General features: G+C 35.8%; 1 protein-coding gene and 1 long non-coding RNA gene across 9 annotated transcripts in view; one reads left to right on the forward strand and one right to left on the reverse strand.

The window, feature by feature from the left end:
* The window catches only part of MICU1 (mitochondrial calcium uptake 1), a 243,122-nt gene that overhangs the window by 121,282 nt on the left and 94,702 nt on the right, over window positions 1-27,138 (reverse strand). For 5 of the 8 annotated variants that reach the window (XM_042908312.1, XM_042908313.1, XM_042908314.1 and 2 more), the window contains 2 exons: window positions 15,779-15,822; window positions 15,006-15,179 (listed from right to left, as the gene is read on the reverse strand). The exons of 2 other annotated variants lie outside the window; for them this stretch is intronic. In XM_042908312.1, the coding sequence (XP_042764246.1) occupies window positions 15,006-15,179; window positions 15,779-15,822 (218 nt within the window). The remainder of the gene's footprint in view (window positions 1-15,005; window positions 15,180-15,778; window positions 15,823-27,138) is intronic. One more of the 8 variants, XM_042908317.1, reaches the window with a different exon arrangement.
* Window positions 1,786-25,866, forward strand: LOC122202112. The gene is made up of 3 exons (XR_006194469.1): window positions 1,786-1,847; window positions 4,539-4,601; window positions 24,518-25,866. It is a non-coding gene; the product is annotated as an uncharacterized LOC122202112 (long non-coding RNA).

Here is a 27,138-nt window from a genome sequence, read left to right on the forward strand (position 1 = left end):
AGGGTCTAAGGAAAATTTGTTTCATCTTAAAGTTCCTGAGGGAAGATTCTAGCAATACACTTCAGTATATATGCTGAAAATTAACAGAACTGGGTATTTTAAAAAGACATCATAATTGAAGATACCCTCCAGAGCATTATACTATTTTATTATTGTTATTTTTTAATTAAAGTATAGTTGACATACAGTGTTATATTACTGCCAGGTGGACAACACAGTGATTCAACAATTCTATATATGCTATTCAATGCATCTTTTTTAAAAAGTTTATTTGAGAGAAGGAAGAGAGAGACAGAGAGAGAGAGAGAGAGAGAGAGAGAGAGAGACTGTGCGTACATGGGAGGGGCAGAGAGAGAGGGAGAAAGAGAGAATCCCAAGCAGGCTCTGTATTGTCAGTGTGGAGCCCGACTTGGGGCTTGAACTCCTGAACCGTGAGATCATGACCTGAGTCAAGACCAAGAGTCAGAAGCTTAACTGACTGAGCCACCAGGCACCCTGCTATTTAATGCATCTTATAAGTTACATATCAAACTTTATTCAATCACTTGAATCTCTGAAAATAAGGCTGTGAAAGCAAAAATGCAGGTCAACCAATCAGAATAGCACTTCTACCGAATTTACTGACAAATATTACTTCCTTTTAAAGAACAAAATTACGCAAAATATTTCAAAGCAATGCACTCGCTGACTTAAAGAGGGGAAGTTTAACTGTTTTACTATTCATTTACATGACTTAGCCTAAGACCTTATGTTTCAAAATTGAAATCACAACTACAGACTCACTACTGTAAAACAAATTACGGAACTCAAGTGAAAACAAATAAATAAATAATCTCATAAGGATCCTGGTATTGACCTCAACTGCATCATATCCTGAATCTTTTTATTTTTTAAGTAAGCAGAGACACTTAATTAGAAATTTATAGCATCATAGTGTGTAACTCAAACTCGCTAAGACTCACTGTGCTCAGTGAATCCTAATTTTAATAGGGTTGATCAAAATAGAGGCAATAATTTTGCCTTTAAGGACTCAGTTGGATGAAGCCAAAAAGAAAAATCATATCTAGCAGTTTAATCTCATTATTTATTCTAGTTAAAACCCATTTCTCAATATCTATAGTTTGAAATAAATTTTCTATCAAATAGTAGTTGATAGACATGCCAGCAAAATAGATGCCAATATGTCATCTAGAAGCTCAAAACATCTCTGGTTTATAGAAAAATCTGGTAAAGAACACAACACTGCTATTTAAATTAAGATGTCATCCTTTATGAGACTGAGATAATTGGCTTTAATATTAACATTTCTCTAGATGACTGATATATATTTCAAAGTCTAGCTAAATCCCTCAAGAAACATTTGAGATTGTACTTCAAAAACCAATTGATGATAATAATATGATTCTTCCAGAAAAAGCAATTTTAGCCCAGCATTTCCAAATGATAAACAGTATTTCTACCTAAGGTTGGGGTTGGGTCAAGGAGGGGAAGAGTGTTAGAAATAGAAAATTCAGCAAATTTCCCATGCAATTAATGTTCATACTTAATTATTTAGTTGGTGCATAGATGCCAAAGCCTTGGTAGATACCAATCTTAAACAATCACACTATTCCCAATCAAACAGAAAATGTTGCACAGTTAAAATATGTATTCTTCTTCCCCTGTCCGACACCTGAACTTGCAGAAAACTTGAATTTGAGGTTATGTCAGATAAAATTAAATCGAGATGTTTCTAATTTAGAGTAGTTTAGGAGTTCCTCTCCTGACTCAGAGTTTCCAATCTTTTCAAAGGTAATATTGCATTTGAGGCAAGCAAACATAAATGACTGTGCAACAGACTGTGGAAGGTGAGTGCTTAAGATACTGTAAAACTTCATTCTGCCAGAAAGCCATTCTCTTTTCAGTCCCAATTCTAACCACGTTAGCTCTGAGGACACCTCCAAATACTTATCATGCACATGTTTTCCTATTTCATTAATTAGATGGCTATAGAGAATATGCACACAAATGAAGATGCTTACCAAAAAAAATGTGGGAGAAGATTTGATCAAATAATGATAAAAATTTGGAAGTCTATTGGAGTAACGTTCACTTCAAGGAAATGATACAACTCCACTGAGTGGTTTGTTTCCGTTCTCAGTATCTGATGAAGTATTATCAAAACCCTCAAAGGGGAAAACTGTCAACTCTATTATTTTCTACCACATATGCCTGCATACTTGCTTCAAAACAGCTCTGGATGGGAGAATCTATGTTTTACCATTATTGGTTATTTGCTACCTAAATCTAAGAATTCAATTTTGGACTTTGGCCACTCAAATCAATCAGTGCTGAAAAGAAGTGCCATCAGCTCGGCAGTAGTCTTGTTTTCAGTCATATGGGTTATAAAAAGCTTTCCTATTAATTCATGGAAAAGCAACCTCACAAACAAATTTTGAAAAACAAGTCAATATAGCATTTCACCTTCTCTCATTTGGAAAAAAAATTATTAAATGAAAAAAATCGCATCATAGAAACTAAGTTTCACTCTGAGGATCACCAACCATCCTACACTGTTCTAGTAACTGCCATCTCCCAGGAAGCCCTTTAGATGAAGAATTTTTAAATCATTTTAAAATTCAAACACTTATAGGTATCCCTTAAACACCACTAACCATTAAAGACATATCAAGAATTTAAAAAATAGTTCACGTGTTTCATGCCAGGCACTGTGCTAACTACTTGAATTACATACACCTCTGTAAGTCCTCACTGCAATCCTTGGAGGTAGGTAATACTACTATCTGCACTTTACAGATGAGAAAACTGAAGTTCAGAGAAGTTAAATAAGTAGCCCACGGTGACAACGCTGTGAAGTAGCAGGACAGGTCCTAGTTTGACTCCAGAACCATTATTATGTTATATTGTTTCAAATGCACAAAAACTGTTTGCAATTTCTAAAACTGTTAATGGGGACTGGGTATTTTCAGAGCAAAAATAACAGTTCATTATTGTAAAATATTAATCCTGGGGCTTAGCATATATCAGCTCATTTATCTTGAGAAGGAAAGTCTAGTTAATGATGTAGGTGCACAGCGTATTTTTATGCTATGACTTGTTCAAAAGCATATTTTAATCATTTTGAAAATGAGTATCACTTCAAGAATGTAATGGTTGTGTTCTTAATTAATAGATGTTAGACTAATCTGTCATTGGAAAAACTTTTCAAGTTTGGAGCTTTAAAAAATGCATGTTCAGGCTAAGTTGAGAACCCACTTTTATCAGAATAGGAGAAATAAAATGCTTTGAGTAGTTTTCACAGAACTTTGTATAATCTCAAAGCACGTTAATGTGCTAAAATAATAAGAAAAAGGAAGTTAGTCTGGATCCGAGTCCTCTCCTGTCAAAGTGAATTTCAAATCTTCTTTCATGATGGAAAAGTTCAATATGAACGTGTTGGAAATGTAATGGTTTGTCAGTCACGTTTATGCTTTCAAATCAACAATGATAAATCAAAGGGGCTCAGTTGATCTCAAGTTCAAACAAAAGAGAATCTAAAATAAAAATGTATTTAAAGACATATTTAATAGACGTCTGAATATTTGGGGTAACTAAGTAAACTACACTCTCCTTGGGAGTACTTAATGATTACATTATCATTTCTTCTTTCAACCTGAATAATCAAACACATGAGTTAAATCAACATACTTTAGTAGTGGTGGAACTTAGAGACTGGAAAGAGACATTATGGATACTCCTCACAGCAATGTAATTCAGTATTTGACACCATTCATAAGCTGCATCTGAAGAATAGCTCTATGCTACTACAAAAACAAAATGATTCCAGCCTTTTCACAGGCAATAGGAACTTAGCATGCAATGGACAAAATCCTGGTTAAGGAAGCAAGCAAGAAAGCCCTCGTCTATTAAGTAACTGCTCATTGACCTTTGGAAGCTTAAAGGATTTATACTAGTGTCACCAACATGAGTGATATTTACCTATTCTAGGGAAAAAAAAAAGTTTATTATTTTCAATACAAAAAGCTTATTAACAAGATATCCTTAATAATAGAGTAAAACTTGCTCTTGACTCCTTACTCAACAAGGATATCACCCTTGATAGTCAAAGTTTAAAGAAAACTGGTGCTCTTTTGTCAATTATGGTGGTTGACTACCCAATGCCGAATATTCCAGAGACTTCCAAGCACTTCACCAATTCCTACCTACCTCTTTTCACTTCTCCTCATTCTTTAGTAGGGACACCTATGTGAGGCAACTCATTTTAAATTTTCAAGTGTAAACCATACAATTATCATAGGAAAGGAAGAGTTTTTAGATTCCTCCTACAAATTGTTCTGCTATAATTACAGAAGTGGAAGCAGTTTACCTCAATCACAGGTGTTAAGCATCACATCTGATTTATGCTCCTTAGTACTACGCATACTAAGTTGTGCCATGGCTATTCTAAAATAGAATTTCCAGCATTAGAAACATCGATACTGAGACTATCAATAAATTCTTCTGTCACAATTATTTAAATATTTGTTGGTTTGTTTCAGAATGCAGTGAGAGGCAGAAGATAATTGACTATACCAGGAACAGGGTCATTGGTCTGGGGTTTGGTAAGTAGACTTCTAAAAATATATCCCATTTTAAAAACGAAGAAGCCCAGGAAAAATGTTATATAAAAATTAAGAGCACACTGTGATCTCATTAATTATATCATTAATTATTTTAAAACAAAAAAGATATTCTAATACGATTTAGTTTATATTTCTCTAAAGAAACCCAAGAGTAATGTCTTTTAAAAAATAAATGCATTTTAATAACTCATAAACTACAACTAAAGAGTCTGAGTCTTCAAAGATCAAAAAATGTACTTCTTAGGCTAGTCCTTGAAATTCTCCTTTGCCAGATGACAATCTATATATTCTCTTTCATGATCTTCCTCGTGTATTGGCTTCCTTTTCAAGTTAAAGTTGTTGGTTAGTTCAAAAAAACAAAATAACGAAGTCCTAAAATGTTCCTTTTGTTTCCTGTTAAGCCATTTAGTTGAGCAAAGTGCAACTAAGCAACTGCTTACCTGTATTTATCAGGCAAGAAATTTCAAGAAGCAAAAAACATTAATTTTTCACTTGAAATTACCATTGCCTCACCCTTCCTGTAAAGCTCAACCAGGAACATGGCATCCCTACTATGACTGGTGAGATGACTCCATTATACTGCTGAGTATCTCTTACGCAATACAGTGCTAACAGTTTCTTAAGCTTTTGTGTGACACTTGATGTTAAAACTTCCCTTTTAAATCATGAGAGGTATTATATTCTCAAGGACCTATGCAGTGTTTGCATTGTCATATTAAAGATAAAGTATGTTAATTTAAAGTGACAGGAACTGAATCATTTTGAAAGGAGCAGGGGAAGGACATAGGCATGCACTGAACCTTTGTCCCTGAAGCATTACTATGGATTCTGGAATAATTAATTTAAAGCACATGCTGCTGAGTCAGTACCTGCCAGAAATCCTGATCAGAAGATGAGAAAAAGAAAAAAAAAATGGACATTGTTTGATTATATGAACAAAAACTCCAAAACCAAATATACATACCACAATACCACAAAGTATTAAAACATATAAAGGACTAAATTTAGATCTGTAATAAAATAACTGAAAACCTGGAAACAAGAAATGAGGAATACATAGAAATGTTTCATAGATTATCTGAGAGGTACAATAAAACAAAAAACCCCAACAACTCAACTCCTAGCCTCCCCAAAATGAAACACACAATTGCAGAAAAACTTCACAATACTATAAAAAGAAAATACATGAATAATAATGTTTCTAAAAGGGAAGGAAAACATTTCATTTTTTGTCATGTGAAGTCAAAGCATTTCTTTAATTAAGGTTTCCTAGTAAGATGTATCGTGGATGTAGTATTTTAAATTTTTTTTAATGCTTATTTGTTTTTCAGAGAGAGAGAGAGAGAGAGAGAGAGAGAGAGAGAAGGGGGGAGGGGCAGACACACACACACACACACACACACACACAGAATCTGAAGCAGGCTCTCTAGCTTCGAGCTGCCAGCACAGAGCCCGATGCAGGGCTTGAACCCACAAACTGTGAGATTATGACTTGAGCCAAAGTCAAAGGCTTAACTGAGTCACCCAAGTGCTCCAATATTTTTAAACTTCACAGTAAATATGTTGCCTTACCACCCATATGGGCAACCAAACTCAGATTAGTAACTACTCTTAGGAAGAGTTCAGAATGACAACTCAGAAACAGGTTTCCTGAAAAATTATGTTGCACTAAATGAATCACTATTCACATTAGTGATAAAAAGCCAGCCATCATAGAGGATGGCATTTATGAGGCAGTATAGGTTAGCTAATTTAGCCGGGTATACCACACCAAAACATCTTCATATATAAAATTGTTTTAAGGATTTTTTTTTCAACAAATAAACTTCACTGGCTGTGAAATAAAATTTGACCCAAACTTACCACACTTTTCAAAACAAACTTAGCAGCTTGATAAAAGTTCTTGACTGCAAAATATACACTATTAGCAATTTACAAGCCTAAGGCTAGGATTGATGTGACAGAGGCTCAAAGGATTTTACAACACAGGGGTGAGATGAATCACTGTGTACAAAGGACGGCTCAGATATGAGAAATCAAATCAGACGTCTCTCTTCAGTTCATGGACTAGCTATTTAATCCCAGCCAATTGCTCTTTAAGAGGGCACAAGGAGATTTTTATAGCTGATTTAACTGGCAAGAAAAGAAGCATGGAGAGAGCAATTATGGAGAGGATATGCTACTCTGTAGCATTTTCATACAAACTAAGAAAGGAGATAATATATATGACAGCAGCTAACTCCTTTTATAAATTGAATAAAGGGCTCAAAGTCATGGAAGTAGCTATAACTTATAGAGCCAGACACTTTACCATATTGCCCTGATTTTACTGAGAAAGTAACTGATACTCAGAACGGTTAAATGGTCTTTTGCCCAAGGTTTTCTATCAAGTATGTGGCAGAGTCCATACATAAAATAAGACTGTCATATCCAAAGTCACACTGTTTTCTTCATCTTGGGCTATTACACACTAAGAGGTACAGCAATCCATAATATGTTTTTCAGCATACCTACAACATCTACTAATTATTTACATATAGCTGTCAAATACTTAAATGTTCAAAATGGAAATCCCTTGGAAAATATTTCAGATGCCAAAGTCAGATTTTCTTAGGGCTGTGGTGTGTCACAAAAGAACTAAAGTTGTTAATTTATGAGAAGAGAGAAAAGTGAGAAAATGATTTAAAGGTAATTTAGAGAACTCTGGATGCAAAAGAAGGAAGATGAACAAACAGACTAAAAATAAAACAGAAAACTACAAGATGTCAAAGGATTTCTTGAAATGCTGAATCAGAACTTTGGTGATGTAATTACACTCTAAACTTTTGCTTGGTTAAAGACTATGAGTGGCCTTATTCAAATGATGCTACATTTAACATACAACCAATCAATATTGAGAATAAGTTTAGTTTGTAATAAAAACATTATTTTCTCTATGACCATGAGCCAAGATCCAATTTTTCAAATATATATAACAGTGCTCACTTTAAGAGATTGTTTCAAATAAAAAGAAAAAACATAGCATTTTTCACAATGCCAGTTGGTGTTCGTGGCATAAGAGAAAATAATGGAGCAAATAAAAATGAGGTTGAAATTCTGTTTTCTAAATTTAAGTATTAAAATTTGTATACTTATTTTTCTTTCTTTAAAAACACTATGTGGTTTCCCAGGTTAAAAGTAGTTTCTAGCCGTACTTTAGCAAAGCAGGAAAAATTAACTTCAAAAAGAAAGTAAAATATTAAGTTGCTGTGTTTTGTTTTTGCACAAATGTCATTAAGGTAATAAAATAAAATAACTATTTAACAAGAGAAATTTCTATTTACAAGTAGGTCACATAGACAAATTGCTTAGATATACGAAAGGTGGTATACCACAGAGCTTAAGACAGTGAACTCTGAAGCCAGGCTACAAATATGGAATCCTGCCTCTCTACCACTTACTAGCTAGCTATATGATCTTAGGTTAAAAAAAAAAAAAAAGAAAAACAAAAGCGAAGGGGCACCCTGGTGGCTCAGCTGGTTAAGCGATCAACTCTTGATTTCAGCTCAGGTCATAATCTCAGTTTGTGAGATTGAGCACCGCATGGGGTTTTGCACTGACAGCAAAGAGCATGCTTGCTCTCCATCTCTGCCCCTCCCCCACTCACACTCTCTCTCAAAATAAATACATAAACTTAGAAAAAGTTAAATTTTGGGGGCACATGGGTGGCTCAGTCGGTTAAGCACACGACTTCAGCTCAGGTCATGATCTTGTGGTTGCTGAGTTGGAGCCCCACATTGGGCTCTGGGCTGACAGCTCGGAGCCTGGAGTCTGCTTCAGATTCTGTGTCTCCCCCTCTCTCTGTTCCTCCACCTCTTGCTCTCTCTCTCTCTCAAGAATGAATAATGACTTAAAAAAATTTTTTTTAGAAGTTAAATTTTTATGTAGCTCCTTATTTGTAAAATGATAATAAAAGTAGTAAGTTATCTAAATGAGTGGCTGTGTGGATTTATATGTAAGCACTTAAAAAAAGCATGTAGCACATAATAAACACTCAAAGTCTCAACTATTCTTTTTCATATAGCTATTATTGATAATTCCTGTGGGAGACAAATAGAGTCAAGTATTTTTCATTTAGAGAGTTCACGTTATTATTATTCTTTTAAGATTTTATTTTTAAGTTATCTCTGCACTCAGTGGGGGCTTGAACTCACGACCCTGAGATCAAGAGTCGCACCGCTTTTTTTTTTTTTTTTTTTGCTTTTTTTTTTTTTTTTTTAATATATGAAATTTACTGTCAAATTGGTTTCCATACAACACCCAGTGCTCATCCCAAAAGGTGCCCTCCTCAATACCCATCACCCACCCTGCCCTCCCTCCCACCCCCCATCAACCCTCAGTTTGTTCTCAGTTTTTAACAGTCTCTTATGCTTTGGCTCTCTCCCACTCTAACCTCTTTTTTTTTTTTTTTTTTCCCTTCCCCTCCCCCATGGGTTTCTGTTACGTTTCTCAGGATCCACATAAGAGTGAAACCATATGGTATCTGTCTTTCTCTGTATGGCTTATTTCACTTAGCATCACACTCTCCAGTTCCATCCATGTTGCTACAAAAGGCCATATTTCATTTTTTCTCATTGCCACGTAGTATTCCATTGTGTATATAAACCACAATTTCTTTATCCATTCATCAGTTGATGGACATTTAGGCTCTTTCCATAATTTGGCTATTGTTGAGAGTCGCACCGCTCTTCTGACTGACCCAGGCAGGTGCCCCTAGTGAGTTCACTTTAAATTGCAAAAATAAACCAGTGACAACTAATGAGCGAATATGTTAATGTGGTTTTTAAAAGGGGCTCAGTCTTCACCCCTAAAATAAGTATTGTGGCTTTGAAATATTTGTGAGGAGCTTCAGTCTCCCAGGAATTGAAATACAGGTTCTCTGCAATCTGAAAGTTTGCTTCATACTACTTGTCTTTTACGAAAAAACTGCACTAGTAAACTGCTTTCCCCAACTGAAAAAAATTCAGAGAGGATTTTTGCTTCTATGAAATGGTAATAGTTTCTTTATGCCAAGTCAGCTTAATGAAAGCTTTCATAGGAATGTTCTACTTCTAGAGAGTGGGGGAAACCTGTGCACTCTCAGAACCTGCTATGCTTTTTTTAAAGAATTTCCCTATTAAAAGAGAACACAGGTGACACACTCTAAAGATGGGATTGGTAGGACAAATAATAACATAGATTAAAAAAAACATGAAGCAAAACCAATAAAATTCTTTCTATATATTTGTATTTATTAATAAAAAAACCTGAACAAATATATCAATTCACCAAGAATTCACCAAGAAACTTGACTAGTTTCAAGTCTTTGGAAGCCGAGAGAGAGAGAGAGAGATGTGCCTAATTCACAATGCAGAATTCATAACATCATAACCTGCTACATAAATTTGAGAATTAAAGCAGTTCAAATGAATGTGAGAAGATTCATCAAACTCTTGTCCCATGGGAATTTCAGTCCCTCCCCTCTCCTAGTTTACATTTCCTTGATCTGCAAAACATTTCACTCTTAGAAGACAGGAAACTCCTTACATAACTTACTATGCATGTCAAGAAGTTATACTATCCTTGCTGTACTCCAAACGAATCTCTTATCTATGATATGAAGTAAATAAACAACTCAAATAAAGCACTAGGAGTATTATGCTACAGGAAAATACGTGCCCACATTCCACTTAGGAAACCAAGACTTTCCCCTAAAGGGAATGGTATTTTAAAGTTCATTTATCAATATATTTTAAAGGACTTTTACCTAGTAAGCAATTAAAAGCACTGGTTATATTAAAGCTTTGCTTTTTTTTTAAAGTTTATTTATTTATTTTTGAGAGAGAGCATATACATTGCTCACATGCATGAGCAGGGGAGGGGCAGAGAGAGAGGGAGAGAGAGTCCTAAGTAGGATTCTTTGAGGTCACAGTGCAGAACCCAACACAGGGCTTGAACTCATGAATGACGATACCATGACCTAACCCAAAATCAAGAGCCAGATGCTTAGCAACTGAGTCACCCAGGCACCCCTAAAGCTTTGATTTTTAATTATGGCTCCCATCTTTTTTTTCTTCTGATAATTTTTTTCTGTTATTAACACTGTAATCAGTCCTTTCCTTTCTAGGCTTTGACCATACTTTTATCTCTTTCACTTGAATGGGGACAATGTCAATTTTTTTTTTTTTTTGGACAATGTCATTTTAATTTGATGTAAAATACTTTTCTGTTCCATGTGTACAAATATTCTTGTAGGTATCATAAAAGAGATAGAAATAAAACACATATTAACTCTTTATTCCAAACTGGAGAGATTCTAAGGGGACTATAATTACAAATAATGAAAAATGCAGTCCAGAGGCATGCTTCCTGAAATGTTCAGGGAGTAGTTGGGGGAAAAGGAAACTTGATAGGGAAGCAAGAATAAAAAATCTATTTTCTGAAAAAGAAATACATGGTGGAATGATAACAATGAACAATTTAGTTTCAAAGGGCAATTCATTGTTACCTAAAAAAAGAGTATGAACTTTATAAAGTTTTTAGAAGAGAGAAGAAAATTATGTCAAAACTCTAGAGATATTCTTTGCCTAGGAAACAATTTTACTTAAGTAACTCTGCAGTTTTCTATCGTAACTTAAAAAAAAAAATATGGTGGTGTTTGTTCACGAGAAAGTTGTCTATTACATACAATAGGAACAGAAACTACAAAACAATTTCTATCTTTGATATGCTGAGGGGGAAAAAGGAGGAGGTAAGAGAAAGAGGAAAATAAAGGGTAACACCACTTCAGCCAAACCAATAAAAAACAACAACTAAATCATTAAATGAAAGAAATATTTGACGATTTTGTAATATAAAGTCTCAATTTAGAAATGATGCTTCACTTTATAGACCAATTATTATGTGATTAAAAAAATTAAATCCAGAAAAAATATAGTTTTCATTAAAGAAATAATCTAAAATTCATGAAGTAACTGCATTAACAAGTCACAAGGAGAATGCATGTACATTGCAGGGGGAGGGTACATTTTTTAAATCTATGATCTCACACTAAAACAAAAGCCAGACTATATTTTGTATTACCATCTGTATAATAGTCCGAATACACTATAGTGATTTTCAAATATCCTTTATGAGAAAATCTGAACTTTCAAACTGTGAGGCTTTTGAACTCTTAAAACCTAGTTTGAATGTCTTTTAAAATATCACTTATCTACAACGCATATTCTTAAAACGAAGGGACATTGACTATAGCTTCTTTATACAAGGCCTGTGTTAGTAGATAGTTTTAAAGTGCATAAATCATGCAAGTGCCAATAATAATGTATTTCTATGACTTTTCTACAAAGGAAACTGCTACTAAGAGTAAAGGATTAGTGTGCATTAACATTAGGTAGTGCTGAGGTCTGGAAAAAGATCCTCCCCCAAATTCAAAAGCCACTTAACCAAATTCTGTTTCACTATCAGTTGAAACAGGAATGTTTCCTTTATTTCTTAAGGGCATTTACTAGTTAAACAGGAGTAGAAAAGGAGATAGGCACCAAAGCAAGAAATAACTATCCAATTATTTCTCATGATCATTTTGGCCTTCTTTTTACTTTGCATCTGGAGGTTGTATGAAATTCAAGCACAAATGAGAATACACCCCCCAAAATGATACTGTTTCTACATTTGTTTTTGCTTTCAGTGACAAAAAGGCTCAAGCGCAATTCAATTAGAAGACAATAAAATAAGGCAGTGTTTCTTACTTGTCAAATGATGTACTTTTATTAAATGGTATGTTAAAAGTTAAAACAATGGCGGGGGCACAGATAAGAAGATGGGAGTAAATCCTTCTCTAGGTATTCATAACTAGTTTCTCTCCCAAGTTAAAAAAGAGAGAGAGTTCCATTTAAATATCAAAGCAAGTTTAAAAGGAAATTCCTCTAGGGTATTAGCTTTGTACTAAATCTGTGGCCATCTGCATTAAATTTACTGTAATTACTATATAAATCTGTTTTTTCAAGAGGAAATTGTCTTAGGATTTATATCCTCTGGAAACTGCTACTTAAGAGTTAAGATATTCTGACTGAGAGAATAAGAGACATGAAGATCTAAAGAAAAAGAATAAGATCAACAGTTGAATGAACATTGATCTTTATCATAAGTATCAAGTGAAGGACTTCACACATGGCAAAAATCCCTGGGAAAACTTCTAAAGTGCTTAAACACTGTATGAATGTTGTATTCCTCATTACGCAAGGTTAAAAATTTTTTTATGTTTATTTATTTTTGAGAGACAGAACGTACACGGGGGAAGGGCAAAGAGAGAGGGAGACGCAGAATCGGAAGCAGGCTCCAGGCTCTGAGCTGTCAGCACAGAGCCTGACGCGGGGCTCAAACTCACACACCATCGAGATCATGACCTGAGCCAAAGTCGGATGCTTAACTGACTGAGCCACCCAGGCGCCTCCCCCCCTTTTTTAAATTTTGTTTTATGTTTATTTATTTTTGAGAGACAGAGAGAGACCCTCATTATGCAAGGTTTAAAAACACAGAAACTACTTTCTTAAACTTCATATGAAATAAAAGACCATTCATAAAGACATAAACTAGAGGTGAACTCAGTTTAAAATTCCTATTTAAGAAGCATAACTTTCATTCCAAAACTAGACCTTCAGGATATATTTGATGAAAATTAATACAGTATTTAAATGAAGTACCTGGCGAAGGGATTAAATATGCATATCATAACATGGATGAAAGGGAATTCTGTGTGCTCTTGGCTAGGGGAGAAGGGGGCAGGCTCAGTTCTACACCCCCTACATGAGTATGCCATTCTTCTATTCTCTTTTAGAACCGGTTCCCCTGGTACCATAAAGCCAACTTTCACATGCCTGAATTTCATAAAGTCATACTTTCAAACATTACACACTGAGATCCCTAAATCTTGCCTTTCCTACTCCCATTTCTGAATGTGACACTTCAGAGCACAAACATTTGCACTACAATGTGTCAACAAAGTCTGCCTTCCAAACCAAGAAGTACTGCCATTTTTGTCTCTAGAGCAAGGTGGGCACTCACATACTTTAATGTTGTACTGCAGTTTACTTTAGTTACTTTATAAAAATAAGTGGAAATCAGAAAAATGCAAATGACACTAATGATAGGAAATGTAGAGCTCATCAATTTAATATGGTTGAGGGGCGCCTCGGTGGCTCAGTCGGTTAAGTGTCCGACTTCAGCTCAGGTCATGATCTTGTGGTTCACGAGTTCGAGCCCCGCATCGGGCTCTGTGCTGACAGCTCGGAGCCTGGAGCCTGCTTCGGATTCTGTGTCTCCCTCTCTCTCTGACCTCCCCCCATTCATGCTCTGTCTCTCCCTGTCTCAAAAATAAATAAATGTTAAAAAAAAAATAATAATATGGTTGAAACAAAGGGGGAGCTTATTGGTCATGCCCAAAGCTACAGATTTCTAGCATCAAGTAGACAGTTACGGGCTGAAATGAAAAAAACTAAAGAGTGTGTGTGAAATATGAATGACCACTAGGGATCTTATATTTGGGAGATCTCTAGGAATGGAAATTCCCCTATAATATGTAAACTTGCTATTCAACTTGCATATATTCAACTTCTTTATCTGTTTTCAGGTTTACACACACACACACACACACACACACACACACACACACACACAATAGAGGACAGAATTCTCGTGCTACTCTGGATGCCTTCAGTGACCAAAAACTGATTTGTTAAACTGCTTTTGTTATAAAATATTACTGACTTAATGAGTCATATCTCCAAGGAATATGTGATTTGACTAGCTGACTTTTCCAAGTCATCCAATATTTATTGGTCACATCCTGTATGCCAGACATTTGCTGGACTCTGAGTGACACAAAGACAGATAAGACAGGGACCTGACTTGCCACAGACTCTGAAATCAGACCCTGACATCAGTGCCTGTAGTAATGGATACAGTACTTGATTATATATGAAGTGGAGACACCAAGGATCAGAGGGAAGATGTAGCTGTCCTAAAGCAGAGCCAGGGCTCTGAACCTGTCTCCTAACATTCTAGTTCAATGCTCTTTTTGATCATTCTTTCTTTTAGAATATGTGACTTTAAAAAGAAGATACCTACAGAGGGAGGCATGGGGCTACCTGACTGCGACAGGTAATTGTTAGGCTGGAAGCCTTGACTAATATCTCAGCCCTGAAGGTGACCACTCATTCTCTCCACTTGTGCAAAAGACCTTAGCATTTGTATCTTCACCTTACAAGTATATAGAGATTTATGTAATAATGCAGGATTGACACAACCTGCAAGATCAGTTTCTACTAACCCTGACCTCCACCCATTTAGACCCTCTTGTAATCCTGCCTTTTCCAGCCACTGCATGATTATCCTTCTGATTTCCTTCTCTTTAAGCTTTGTAAAGCCATCCCGGGCTCTCTCTTCTTTCTGATGTGCTTTCTTCCTCCTCTTTAAAATTGACTTTTTACTTTTCTTTCTGACCCTGTGTAATATTTTCTTTTTCTTTTTGTAGAAGTCAGCCTGAAAGGGAAAAACATGTTTAACTGACTGCTTTGAGATAATAAAATTGAAAGTTTTGTTTACTATATTTAAGAATAATTTATTATGCGGTTTATTTGTGCATAAAATAAAGAAAGTAAGTATAATGAAAATGTATATGTAAATTTGGGGTGGTCTTCATAATCATTATAAAAGCATGAGTAAAGACTTGTATAATTTTCTAGTTAGGATTATTGCTATAGAGTATCATAGTTTGAAGAAGGTCAAATCAAATAAGTGTTTTTACAAGAAATGCAAACGTAGTTTTGGGGGGCTTGTTAAACTTCATGACGGCAATTGAATTAAAATGCAAATCTCCACCTACACTGAATTAGCCTTTATTATATACAGCAGGCTCCCTATGAGTGCTACCTTACACGGAAAAATGTAGAAAAACCTTCTGCTTGATTTTTTTCTGTAGAAGTATATGAAGGCACTTACAGGCCTTCCAACCTAAGAAACATGCTCTTTTGGTAAGATAAACAAGCATTCAGAAATTTCTCACAAATAATTCTAGAGGAACTTAAAAATATTCTTAGTAAACAACAGGATATATATGTTAAGTGTCATAGCTTGCTCACCTTCCCATCAAAGCGTTTTATTATATATTGATCCAGACCCAAGTCTGTAAAAGAGGAAAAAACAATATTTAATCAATGATTATAACTCAAGTAAAACATATGAAATGACAGCTGTCTGTCATTTCCAGTCATTCAATTATATATACTAGATGGCTTAGCCACATTATTCAAAGGCTATGGGAATAAAGAAATTTTTCCACTTTCAGACTCAAAGTTTAAGTGCTAAAAGATCCAACCTTTATTTTACACATGAGAAAGTAAGGCTCTGAGAAGATAGAGTATAAAAGTTCATGTGCAAACCTGTTCATCAGTAGAGCCAAACTAGAACCCTAGACTCTTTCAAGGGTGGGCTGTTTTCATTACATCAATGTACTATATTACCTTTAAATCAGGTGAAGGATATCAGTTTATTCTGAATGCATACATTTTTTGTATCAAGTTAAAGAGAGAATAGTATAACAAACTAAATTTTGCAACATGCCTGACGAGATACAAATAAACCATCTTAATATTACCTTAAAAAAAAAGTTTGTTTATTTATTTATTTTGAGAGGGAGAGAGAGCGAGGGAGGGGTAAAGAGAGAGAGGGGGAGAAACAGAATTCCAAGCAGGCTCTGCACTGTCAGTGCAGAGCCCAACTTGGGGCTCAATCTCACAAACTGTGAGATCATGACTTGAGGTGGAATCGAGAGGTGGATGCTGAACCGACTGAGCCACCCAGGTGCCCCTAACATTACCTCTTATCTATCTATCTATCTATCTATCTATCTATCTATCTATCTATTTACTTTTAGAGTTTTATTTATTTTTTTTTAAGTTTATTTATTTTGAGAGAGAGTGTGGGAGGGGCAGAGAGAGAGGAGAAGAGACAGAATCCCAAGCAGGCTCCACACTGTCAGCTCAGAACCTGATGTGGGGCTCAAACCCACGAACCACAAGATTGTGACCTGAGCCAAAGCTGGAAGCCCAACTGACTGAGTCACCCAGGCATCCCCCAGGCATCCCCCTGAGCCATCCTATTCATTTAATTTGAGAGAGAAAGACGGTGCAGCAGAGGGACAGAGAGGGAAGAGAGAATCCCGAGCAGGCTCCATGCTGTCAGTGCAGAGCCCAAGGTGGGGCTAGATCTCACAAACCGTGAAATCATGACCTGAACCAAAATCAAGAGTTGGACACTTAATCAACTGAGCCACCCAGGCATCCCCCTAATATTACCTTTTATTCATTCATTCATTCATTCATTCATTCATTTTTTTTTCAACACTCATTCACTTTTGAGAGACAGAGCGAGACAGAGCACAAGCAGGGAAGGGGCAGAGAGAGAGGGAGACACAGAATCTAAAGCAGGCCCAGGCTCCGAGCTGTCAGCACAGAGCCTGACGCGGGGCTCGAACTCACGGACCGCGAGATCATGACCTGAGCCGAAGTCGGACGCCCAACTGACTGAACCACCCAGGTGCCCCTCTAATATTACCTTTTAAAGTTGGGTTAAGTGGGGCGCCTGGGTGGCTTAGTCGGTTGAGCATCCGACTTCGGCTCAGGTCATGATCTCACGGTCTGTGGCTTTGAGCCCCGCGTCGGGCTCTGTGCTGACAGCGCAGAGCCTGGAGCCTGCTTCAGATCCTGTGTCTCCCTCTCTCTCTGCCCCTCCCCCGCTCTCACTTTGTCTCACTCTGTCCCTCAAAAATAAATAAATGTAAAAAAAAAAAAATTAAAAAAAAATAAAGTTGGGTTAAGTAACAAATATTTTCTTTGGAAAAGCTGAACATCAGATTCTAAGCACTGTAAAAGATATAAGTAATTAAGTATCCTTAAGGCCAGGGATTATTTGTCTTTGCCCACTGCTTTATCCCAGTGCTTGGCATAGTGCTTGATCAATAAACACCTATAAAAAAATTAATCGGGGGGGGGGGGGGCCTGAGTGGCTCAGTTGGTTAAGCATCCGACTCTTGATGTCAGCTCAGGTCATGATCTCACATTTCGTGAGTTCAAGCCCCACATCAGGTTCTATGCTGAGAGTGCAGAGCCTCCTTAGGATTCTTTCTCACTCCCTCTCTCTCTGCCACTCCCCCACTTGTGCTCTTTTTTTCTTTCACAATAAATAAACTTAAAAAGAAATTAATGAGTAGGATATAATCCCTGCCTTGAAGAGTCACAATTTAGTCAGGAAGGCATATGCATGTAATAATTAACATTACAAGGGAGCATATAACTAGTTCAATAAGGGGGTGCTGTCGGGTGTTTACAGTGGAGAAATCAGTTAATAAGTACACTTGTTTTTCATGCATAATTACTCAGTTCTTTTCTTTCAGTTCTCACTATATTCATACTAGTTCAGGTCCTTATCTCACTACATCCACAGTATTACAATGATCAGATTGTCACTGCTCCCAGAGGAAGCTTTTTGCATTTCTGCTTCTATGCTTTTGGTTCCACATTTTCTTTATCTTAAATGCACTTTACTTCTAGAAGCTTGTCCTGAAAAAAAATAATAAACCACTGACTGCAAAACAAAGAGGTAAGTCAGGAAACAGAAGGAAATTTTTTTTAAAAAGAAAATCTAATTTGAAACTTTACAGATACTCAAGAAGATAACACAGTCATAAAAGTAGAATACACTTGGGGTGCCTGGGTGGCTCAGTTGGTTGGGCGTCCCTTAGGCTCGCGTCATGATCTCGCAGTCTGTGAGTTCAGGCTCCACGTCAGGCTCTGCGCTGACAGCTCAGAGACTGGAGCCTACTTCAGATTCTGTCTCCCTCTCTCTCTATCCCTCCCCCATTCACACACTCTCTCTCTCAAAAATAAAATAAAAACATAAAAAAAAATTTTTTTTAAAAAGTAGAATGCACTTCTATGATAAAAGAACAGAGAACAAGAAAGAGTTGTAGACAGTTAACACTATGTTTGCCTATCTCCTCCTATATTTTAATAAACTGTCAAAAGATCAGGATAAGGTTTCCTCCCAGGACCACTGCCAAAAAGAAAAACAGAGACTCAATACTAGAAGACTAATACCATACAAGACCTTTTCTCATTCAGAAATGGGGAGGAATTCTTTTCTGTTTTTTCAATATATGAAATTTATTGTCAAATTGGTTTCCATACAACACCCAGTGCTCATCCCAAAAGGTGCCCTCCTCAATACCCATCACCCACCCTCCATCAACCCTCAGTTTGCTCTCAGTTTTTAAGAGTCTCTTGGGGTGCCTGGGTGGCTCAGTCGGTTAAGCATCCGACTTCGGCTCAGGTCATGATCTCACAGCTCGTGAGTTCGAGCCCTGCGTCGGGCTCTGTGCTGACAGCTCAGAGCCTGAGGCCTGCTTCACATTCTGTGTCTCCCTCTCTCTCTGCCCCTTCCTTGCTCATGCTGTGTCTCTCTCTGTCTCAAAAATAAATAAACATTAAAAAAAAAATTTAAAAAAAAAAAGTCTCTTATGCTTTGGCTCTCTCCCTCTCTAACCTCTTTTTTTTTTTTCTTCCCCTCCCCCATGGGTTTCTGTTAAGTTTCTCAGGATCCACATAAGAGTGAAACCATATAGTATCTGTCTTTCTCTGTATGGCTTATTTCACTTAGCATTACACTCTCCAGTTCCATCCACATTGCTACAAAAGGCCATATTTCATTCTTTCTCATTGCCATGTAGTATTCCATTGTGTATATAAACCACAATTTCTTTATCCATTCGTTAGTTGATGGACATTTAGGCTCTTTCCATAATTTGGCTATTGTTGAGAGTGCTGCCAGAAATAGGGAGGAATTTAAAAAAAAAAGAAAAAAAAAGAAATAGGAAATAATTCAAAAAACATTAGCAGAAAATTTCTCAGAGCTGAAGAGTGACACAAACTAGCGCTTACCAAGTGTTCTAAGCAAAATGAACAAAAACTACCTACAATTCAGTGTATGCTTTTGAAATTTCAGAATACCGAGAATAGGAAAATCCTAAGACTTTCCAGAAAAAACCTTCTTGGTCCCTTATAAAAGAATAAGAATCAGATTAGAATCAGGTAACTCATGAGTAAACTTGCTACATCAACTAAGGGAAATATATGCTTACTAATAATTAGAGCAACACTGTCCAACAGAAATATAATGTGAGCAACAAATGTGAGCCACATGCATAACTTAATCTAACAGTCACCTTTAAAATAATAAAAAGAAACAGGTCAAATTAATTTAAATAATTTACTTTGTTAAACAAAATATATTTGATAGCATCATTTCAACATGTAATCAATATAAAAATTATGAAGTATTTTTCTTTTTTATACTGTTTTTAAAATCTCATGCATATTTTATAATTTTAACATATCTCGATTCAAAACTAGCCACATTTCAAATTATTGTAGTAATAGTATAGTAAATTATTATAGTAATTACTATAGTAATATAGTAATTCAAAGTATTATAGTAATAGTATAGTAATATAGTATTATATATTTAGTGTACTAAAAGAACTAAAAAGTTAACTTAAAATTTAAAAAGTGATTGCATATGTGACATGGACTGGGAGGGTGGAGAAAATGGAACAGATTTGTGTTTTCACTGAATCCTCTGTTATAGTTTGGAAAATGTTTTCCCATGTGCATTTGCAAAAAAAGGAGGTGTGTGTAAGGACAGCCTGGCACATACTGAGAATTCCTGTCATTTATAAGCAAATACAGACATAAAGTAGGCCAAACGACTAATACATTTAAGATGAAAAAAACATTGAGATGATTATTTTGTCTGTTATATTTAGATTTCTTTACCTATCAAATGAAGCAGATGGACAGATTAGATCAGTTCTTAAATGGCTGGGGTAGAGTATGGGAAATGCGGATGGATGAAAATTCAAGCTATTCTTCCTACTACTCTAGAGATTCTGTTAGGTCCATTTACTGGCGGGGGGGGGGGGGGGCAGGGGGAGGGGGAGGAGGAAGAGTATGGAGAATGAAGGCAGAAACTACATGTGTAGTAGGAAAATGTTACTCAAGTGACTTCCATATAAAATGGTTCCCTTACATTTCTCCACCTTCATTCTTTGGGTCCCAGCTTAAAAACACTGGGCACTATGCTATTCTCCCTAAGGGGCTTCCTATGATTCTTAGACTTTTATTCAAAGAAATTTCAAAGCCATTTAATGTTCATAGTGTGATGTAAACACACTTAACCTTGTTGTTAATGAGAAAGCTGAAGCCCAGAAAGATTAAATGATGGCTTTCTGATTTTGTCCAAAAACCTTTTAACTGTGGCAGTTGCTTCTCTTCTTGAGTCTACACCAAATATAATACAAATGTGCAAGAAATACTATAAGAATACTCTCAGTTTAGGGGTACCTGGGTGGCTCAGTCGTTAAGCATCAGCTCAGGTCATGATTTCATGGTTTGTGAGTTCGAGCCTGGCATCGGGCTCTGCGCTGACAATGCAGAGCCTGCTGAGGATCCTCTGTCTCCCTCTCTCTCTGCCCCTCCCCTATTCACACTCTGTCTCTCTCTCTCTCTCTCTCAAAAATTAATAAACAACAACAAAAATAATACTCTCAGTTTAAGCCTCAGAGTGAACATTTAAAAGACTTGTTTTAAAGAAGATAGCAACTCCTTCTGTCAAAAGACAAAAGTGAAACTAAATCAAATAGATCATTTCAAGCTCAATAAATTAGAGCTTGGTAAACGAAAACTCTGAATAATTATAGTTAAGAAGTCTCAACTAACTCCCCCAAATTTAAAGATTTGTTTTTCAATATTTGCTATTACCCCCAAAATTTATTAAAATGATTATATTTTTCAGTAACACAAACTAACATAGGGCAGAAAAGTATAGTTCTAGTTCATTAGATATGTGACCTATTTATTGTACTGTAGTCACTTGATTTTATCTTTTGTCTTAATAATCATTGTAATAAGTTATAATCTACTAAGCATTTTTATAGGTCCTATACTACATGCTTTCCACGTATATATACACACACATATATGTAAATTTTAATTTTCTTACCCCTACAAATTAGTTGCTATGATCTCAATTTTACAAATAAGAATATTAAGATTTAGAGATGTTAAATAATTTGCCTAAGATGACACATCTACATTTCTACTTTCTTCCAATAATCTTCATTTATTCTTGGTAACTCCTTAAACGCTTTTGGGGGCTATTCTGCCTGTACCCTAAATATATGTACTTTTTAGAATATCCTCCTTGGATACCATCTCTTCTCATTTTATGGGTTTGTCTTCAGTAATTTCATTACAGATTCAAGATGCCTAGTAAACCCAAAACAAGGTACATTAAAAAAAAAAAAATCAAACTTCTGAAAACCAAAGTCAAAGAAAAAATTCTCCAAAGCAGCCAGTTTAAAGTGCTAAAAGACGGGTGCCTGGGTGGCTCATTCTGACTTCAGCTCAGGTCATGATCTCACAGTTTGTGAGTTTGAGCCCCACATGGGGCTCTGTACTGACAGCTCAGAGCCTGGAGCCTGCTTCAGATTTTGTGTCTCCTTCTCTGTCTCTGCCCCTCCCCTGCTCATTCTCTCCTTCTCTCTCTCAAAAAATAAACATTAAAAAAACATAAAGTGCTAAAAGAATTTCAACCCAGAATTCTTTATCTAGTGAAAATATTCTTTAAAAATGAGGACAAAATAAAAATGTTCTCAGATGAAGGTAAACAGAATTCACCACCAGCAGACCTGCTCTACAACACATTCTATCTTTCAAGGGGGGAGGAAATGATATCAGAGGGAAATTGGAAATTTAAGAAATAAAGAGCAATAGGAATGGTTAATATTTAGATACATATAACAGACCATTTTTTCCTCTTAAGTTCTTTATGTATGACAGTTGAAATGAAAACAACGTCTGGTGGAGTTTTCAATGTATGTAGCTGTAACACATATGACGCTATATCATAAATTAGGGAAGGACCTATATAGTGGTAAGATATCTATATTCCATCTGAAGCAGTAAAATATAAATTCTCAGTTAACTGTGAAAAGTTAATTATGCATATTATAATCTCTACAGCAACCACTAAATTTAAGATATACAAAGAAATACAGTCAAAAACTCAAAATCAAAAATTTTTCAAAGTCTTCAAGTAATCCGAAAAGGAAGCAAGGAAGGGGTAAAGAACATTTAAAAAGATGGAAAAAAAGAGAAAACAAATAATAAAATGGTAGACTTAAATCCAAACATATGAAAAATTACATTAAATACAAATCATCTGAACACACAATGAAAAGGTAGAAACTATCACACTGGATAAAAAATAAGACCCAACTGTATGTTGTCTACAAGACATTCATTTTAAAGATACTGATATATTTAGGTAGATTAAAAGTAAGAGGATAGAAAAAGATATATCACGAAAAAGGAATCAAAATAAGGAGGTCTACATAAATAGGATACTATGTAGACTTTGCAGCAAAAAAAATATTAGCATGAAGGTCAGGTACATAATGATAATTGGGTCAATTCATGAAGAAGACAGAATAATACATTTTAAACATGTATGCACCTAATAAGAGTTTCAAAATATTTGAAGCAAATACTGATAAAACTGAAAGGATGATAGACAAACCCACAATTAAAGTTGATCAACACCCTTCTCTCAGTAACTGACAGAGTTTAGACAGATAATCAATACAAAACAGAAGATACTGGGGCGCATGGGTGGCTCAGTCGGTTAAGCGGCCGACTTCAGCTCAGGTCATGATCTCGTGGTCCGTGAGTTCGAGCCCCGCGTTGGGCTCTGTGCTGACAGCTCAGGGCCTGGAGCCTGTTTCAGATTCTGTGTCTCCCTCTCTCTGACCCTCCCCTGTTCATGCTCTGTCTCTCCCTGTCTCAAAAATAAATAAAACGTTAAAAAAAAATTAAAAAAAAAAAAACAAACAGAAGATACTAAGCATATCACTAGTGGCCTGGGACCTAGGAGGTAGGAAAAAACAGGAAGATTTATGAATGTGTATGAAGAAACTTTTGGGAGTGATGAATATGTTCATTATACTGATTATGCTGATGATGGTTTCACTAGTACCTACATGGGACTAGTATATCAAAACTCATCAAATACTTTAAATATATTCTACTTATCCTATGTTAATTACATCTCAATAAAGTAGTTAAAAAGAAACAGTACAAACCATCAAGGAAAACACAACTACATTTGAAAATACCAGCAACTTCTGTATACTAAAAATTATCAGAAACAAAATAAAAAGACAAGCCATAGACTAGGAGAAGATATCTGCAAGATATATATGACAGCTTTCAACAGAGAATATATAAAGGACTTCTACTAATAAAAAAATCAAATAGAAAAGTGAGTAAAGAAGATAAATAATTCATAGAATGGCAATATGAGTAGCCAATAAATATTTGGAGATGATAAGCCTCACTAGTTGCTAGTGAAATGCAAAATAAAACCACAAGGATTTAATAATTCATTCTAATCAGTTTGCTAAAAAATTAAGTCTATCAATACCAAGTGTTAACAGGAATGCAGAAGAGAAAACCCATACATTCTTGGAGAATATGTAAATTATTACATCTAGTCTGGAAACCAGCTTGGCAATGTTTAGAAAATTTGAAGAGGAATGTATCCCAGAGGCCAGCAAGTCTACTTCCAGGTATATGTTGAAAATAACTTCTTGCAAATATGCACAAGGGCACAAATGGAAGAAGGTTCGTTGTGGTACAGTTTGTAATAGTAAAAACACTGGCATACTACAGTTCTCAAATATTCACTTTCTTTCTCTTGACCACCAGGGACAATCCAATGACTTTGGGCTCAGCCACATGACCTGCTTTGGCCAATGGGATATTAGCAGTATGACATAAGACATCCTTCAAATGGACTTCTGAGGTTGGCTTGCTTTCTTGCACCTCTGCCAGTGCTGTAAGAGGAATATATTCTGGATAGCCCAGTGCTCTAAAAAGGATGAGAAACATAGAGCAGCCTGACAAATTTGCTGACAAAACCATGAAGCAGAGATGCCCTTGCTTAGATGAACCAAACCTGAGCCTACGTACAGAGCCAGGCCAGTGGGGATCAGCAGAGTCTACCTCACATGGCCTGCAGATGCAGAAGCTAGATAAATGCTCACTGCTTTATGCCACTCACATTTTGTGGTTGGTTGTTACACAGCAACAGATGACTAACAAAATTGCAAATAAGTTAAATGTTCATCTACATGAAAATGGATAAATTAAATACTGACATATTTATACAAATGATAAACTATACAGCACTGAAAATAAGAGAACAACAGCTACGTGGATCAACAAATATATAAACGTGCATATGTAAAAATATATTCAACATATTAAAAAACAGGGGAAATGTAGCAGTCAGAGTAGACCAGTTTACACTGTAGTAATAACCTTAAAATCTCAGTGGCTTCCAATAAGGAAAGCTTATATATCGTTCATGCTACTTATCTATCACATATTGGGTGCAGCTCTACTCCACAGAGTATTGAATCTGGGACCCAGGCTGATGGGGCAGCAGCCTCTCTGTGGAAGATGGCAGAGGTAAAAGACAACATAGAAAACCACAAACTGACTCTTTTTAAAGATTCTGCTTGAACACAATGTATATCATCATTAGTCAGAGGAAATCACATGGCTAAGTCCAATGTCAGTGCGGAGAAATGAATATAATCATTGTCCTTCTCTAGGGGTTATGGAAGGAAAATGGATATATGTGAATAATCTTCAACAGGAATGATAAATACCTAATTAAGGACAGTGGTTATCCCTAAGAAGACAGGGAGTGAAATGACATTTCAGAGCGATACACAGGGTTTTCAAAATAATTCAAAATACAGGTATGAAACAAATATGGGTAAATACTAAAATTTGAAAAAAACAAGTAATGGCTACAAGAGTATTCTCTATTATTTCCTATATTCTCTATATATTTAAAAAAATTAAAAGTCCAATTTAATACCTATATTTAAATTGGTTTCATCTCAGAAACAGAATATAAAAGGAGGGAAAGAAAAGAGGAGGGGAGTGGAATGGACTTGTGAGGTTGGTTTCATTTCTTTCAACTCTGCCATCAGTATGAGAAGAACATATCCTGGATAGCTCCCAGAATCTTATTTACAAGGACTTTAGGAGCTCTGTGTCAGGAACTAGGGTCAGAGAACAATGAATAGATTTCTTATTATTTTGGAAAGGGTCAGTAAATTTTTTGCATAAAAGACCAGACAGTAAATATTTAGGCTTTGTGGGCCACATATAGTCTCTGTTACAACTATTCAATTCTGCTATTGCATGAAAGCTGTCATGAACAACACCTAATGAATGTGTGGATATACTCCAATAAAACTCTTTTATGGACACCAAAATTTCAGTTTCATGTAATTTTCAAGTATCACAAAACATTCTTTTTAAATAAGAAAAAGAAAAAAGTAAAAACCATTCTCAGCTCATGGGCCATATAGAAACAGGCAGTTCATTGCTGCTGATCAATACCTTCTCTACACTCAGCAGCACTACAAGGAACTAAAAGTAAAACTAGAAGAGAAGGTTCTTCTACTAAAGTAACTTATCTTCTTGGGGAGAAAACAGCACAAAAATGTTTCAAAAATATATTCATTTTCTGTACTTTCATGTTTTTTCTGTTCCTGATTAGTGCCCTTTTGTTGCAGCTTAAAGAACTCCCTTTAACATTTCTTATAAAGCCAGTGTAGTGGTGATACACTCCTTTAGCTTTTGCTTGTCCAGAAAACTTTATCTCTCCATCAATTCTGAAGGACAGCTTTGCTGGGTAGAGTATTTTTGTTTAGCAGTTTTCTGCTTTAAGCAATTTCTGGATATGGTCCATTTCCTTATGGCTTGCAAAGTTTCTGCTGAAAAGTCTGCTTATAGTTTTACGGAGGTTCCCTTATACATAACAAGTTTTCTCTTGTTGCTTTTAAGATTCTCTCCTTGTCTTTAACTTTTGACACTTAAAATGTGTCTTGGTGTGAGTCTCTTTGGATTAATCTTATTTAAAACTGAGCTCCTGGATCTGGATGTCTGTTTCCTTCCTGAGCTCAGGGAAGTTTTCAGACATTATTTCTTCCAATAAGATTTCTGCCCCTTTTTCTTTTCTCCTTCTGGGACTCCTATGATGTGACTGTTAGTCCACTGATGTTGTCCCATTTGTCCCTTAAGCTATCTTCACTCTTTCTCGTTCTTTTCTCTTTTTTGCTATTCTGATTGAATGAGTTCCACTGCCCTGTCTTCAAGGTCACAGATCCTTTCTTCTGCTCATCTAGTCTGCTATTGAAGCCCTCTAGTGTATTTTTCAGTTCATTATTGTATTCTTCAGCTCTGTGACTTCTATTTGATACTTTCTTATATTTTCTCTTTGTTGAATGTCTCACTTTATTCATGCA

Source organism: Panthera leo, chromosome D2 (assembly GCF_018350215.1).
Source record: "Panthera leo isolate Ple1 chromosome D2, P.leo_Ple1_pat1.1, whole genome shotgun sequence".
In the NCBI taxonomy this organism is placed as follows: domain Eukaryota; kingdom Metazoa; phylum Chordata; class Mammalia; order Carnivora; family Felidae; genus Panthera; species Panthera leo.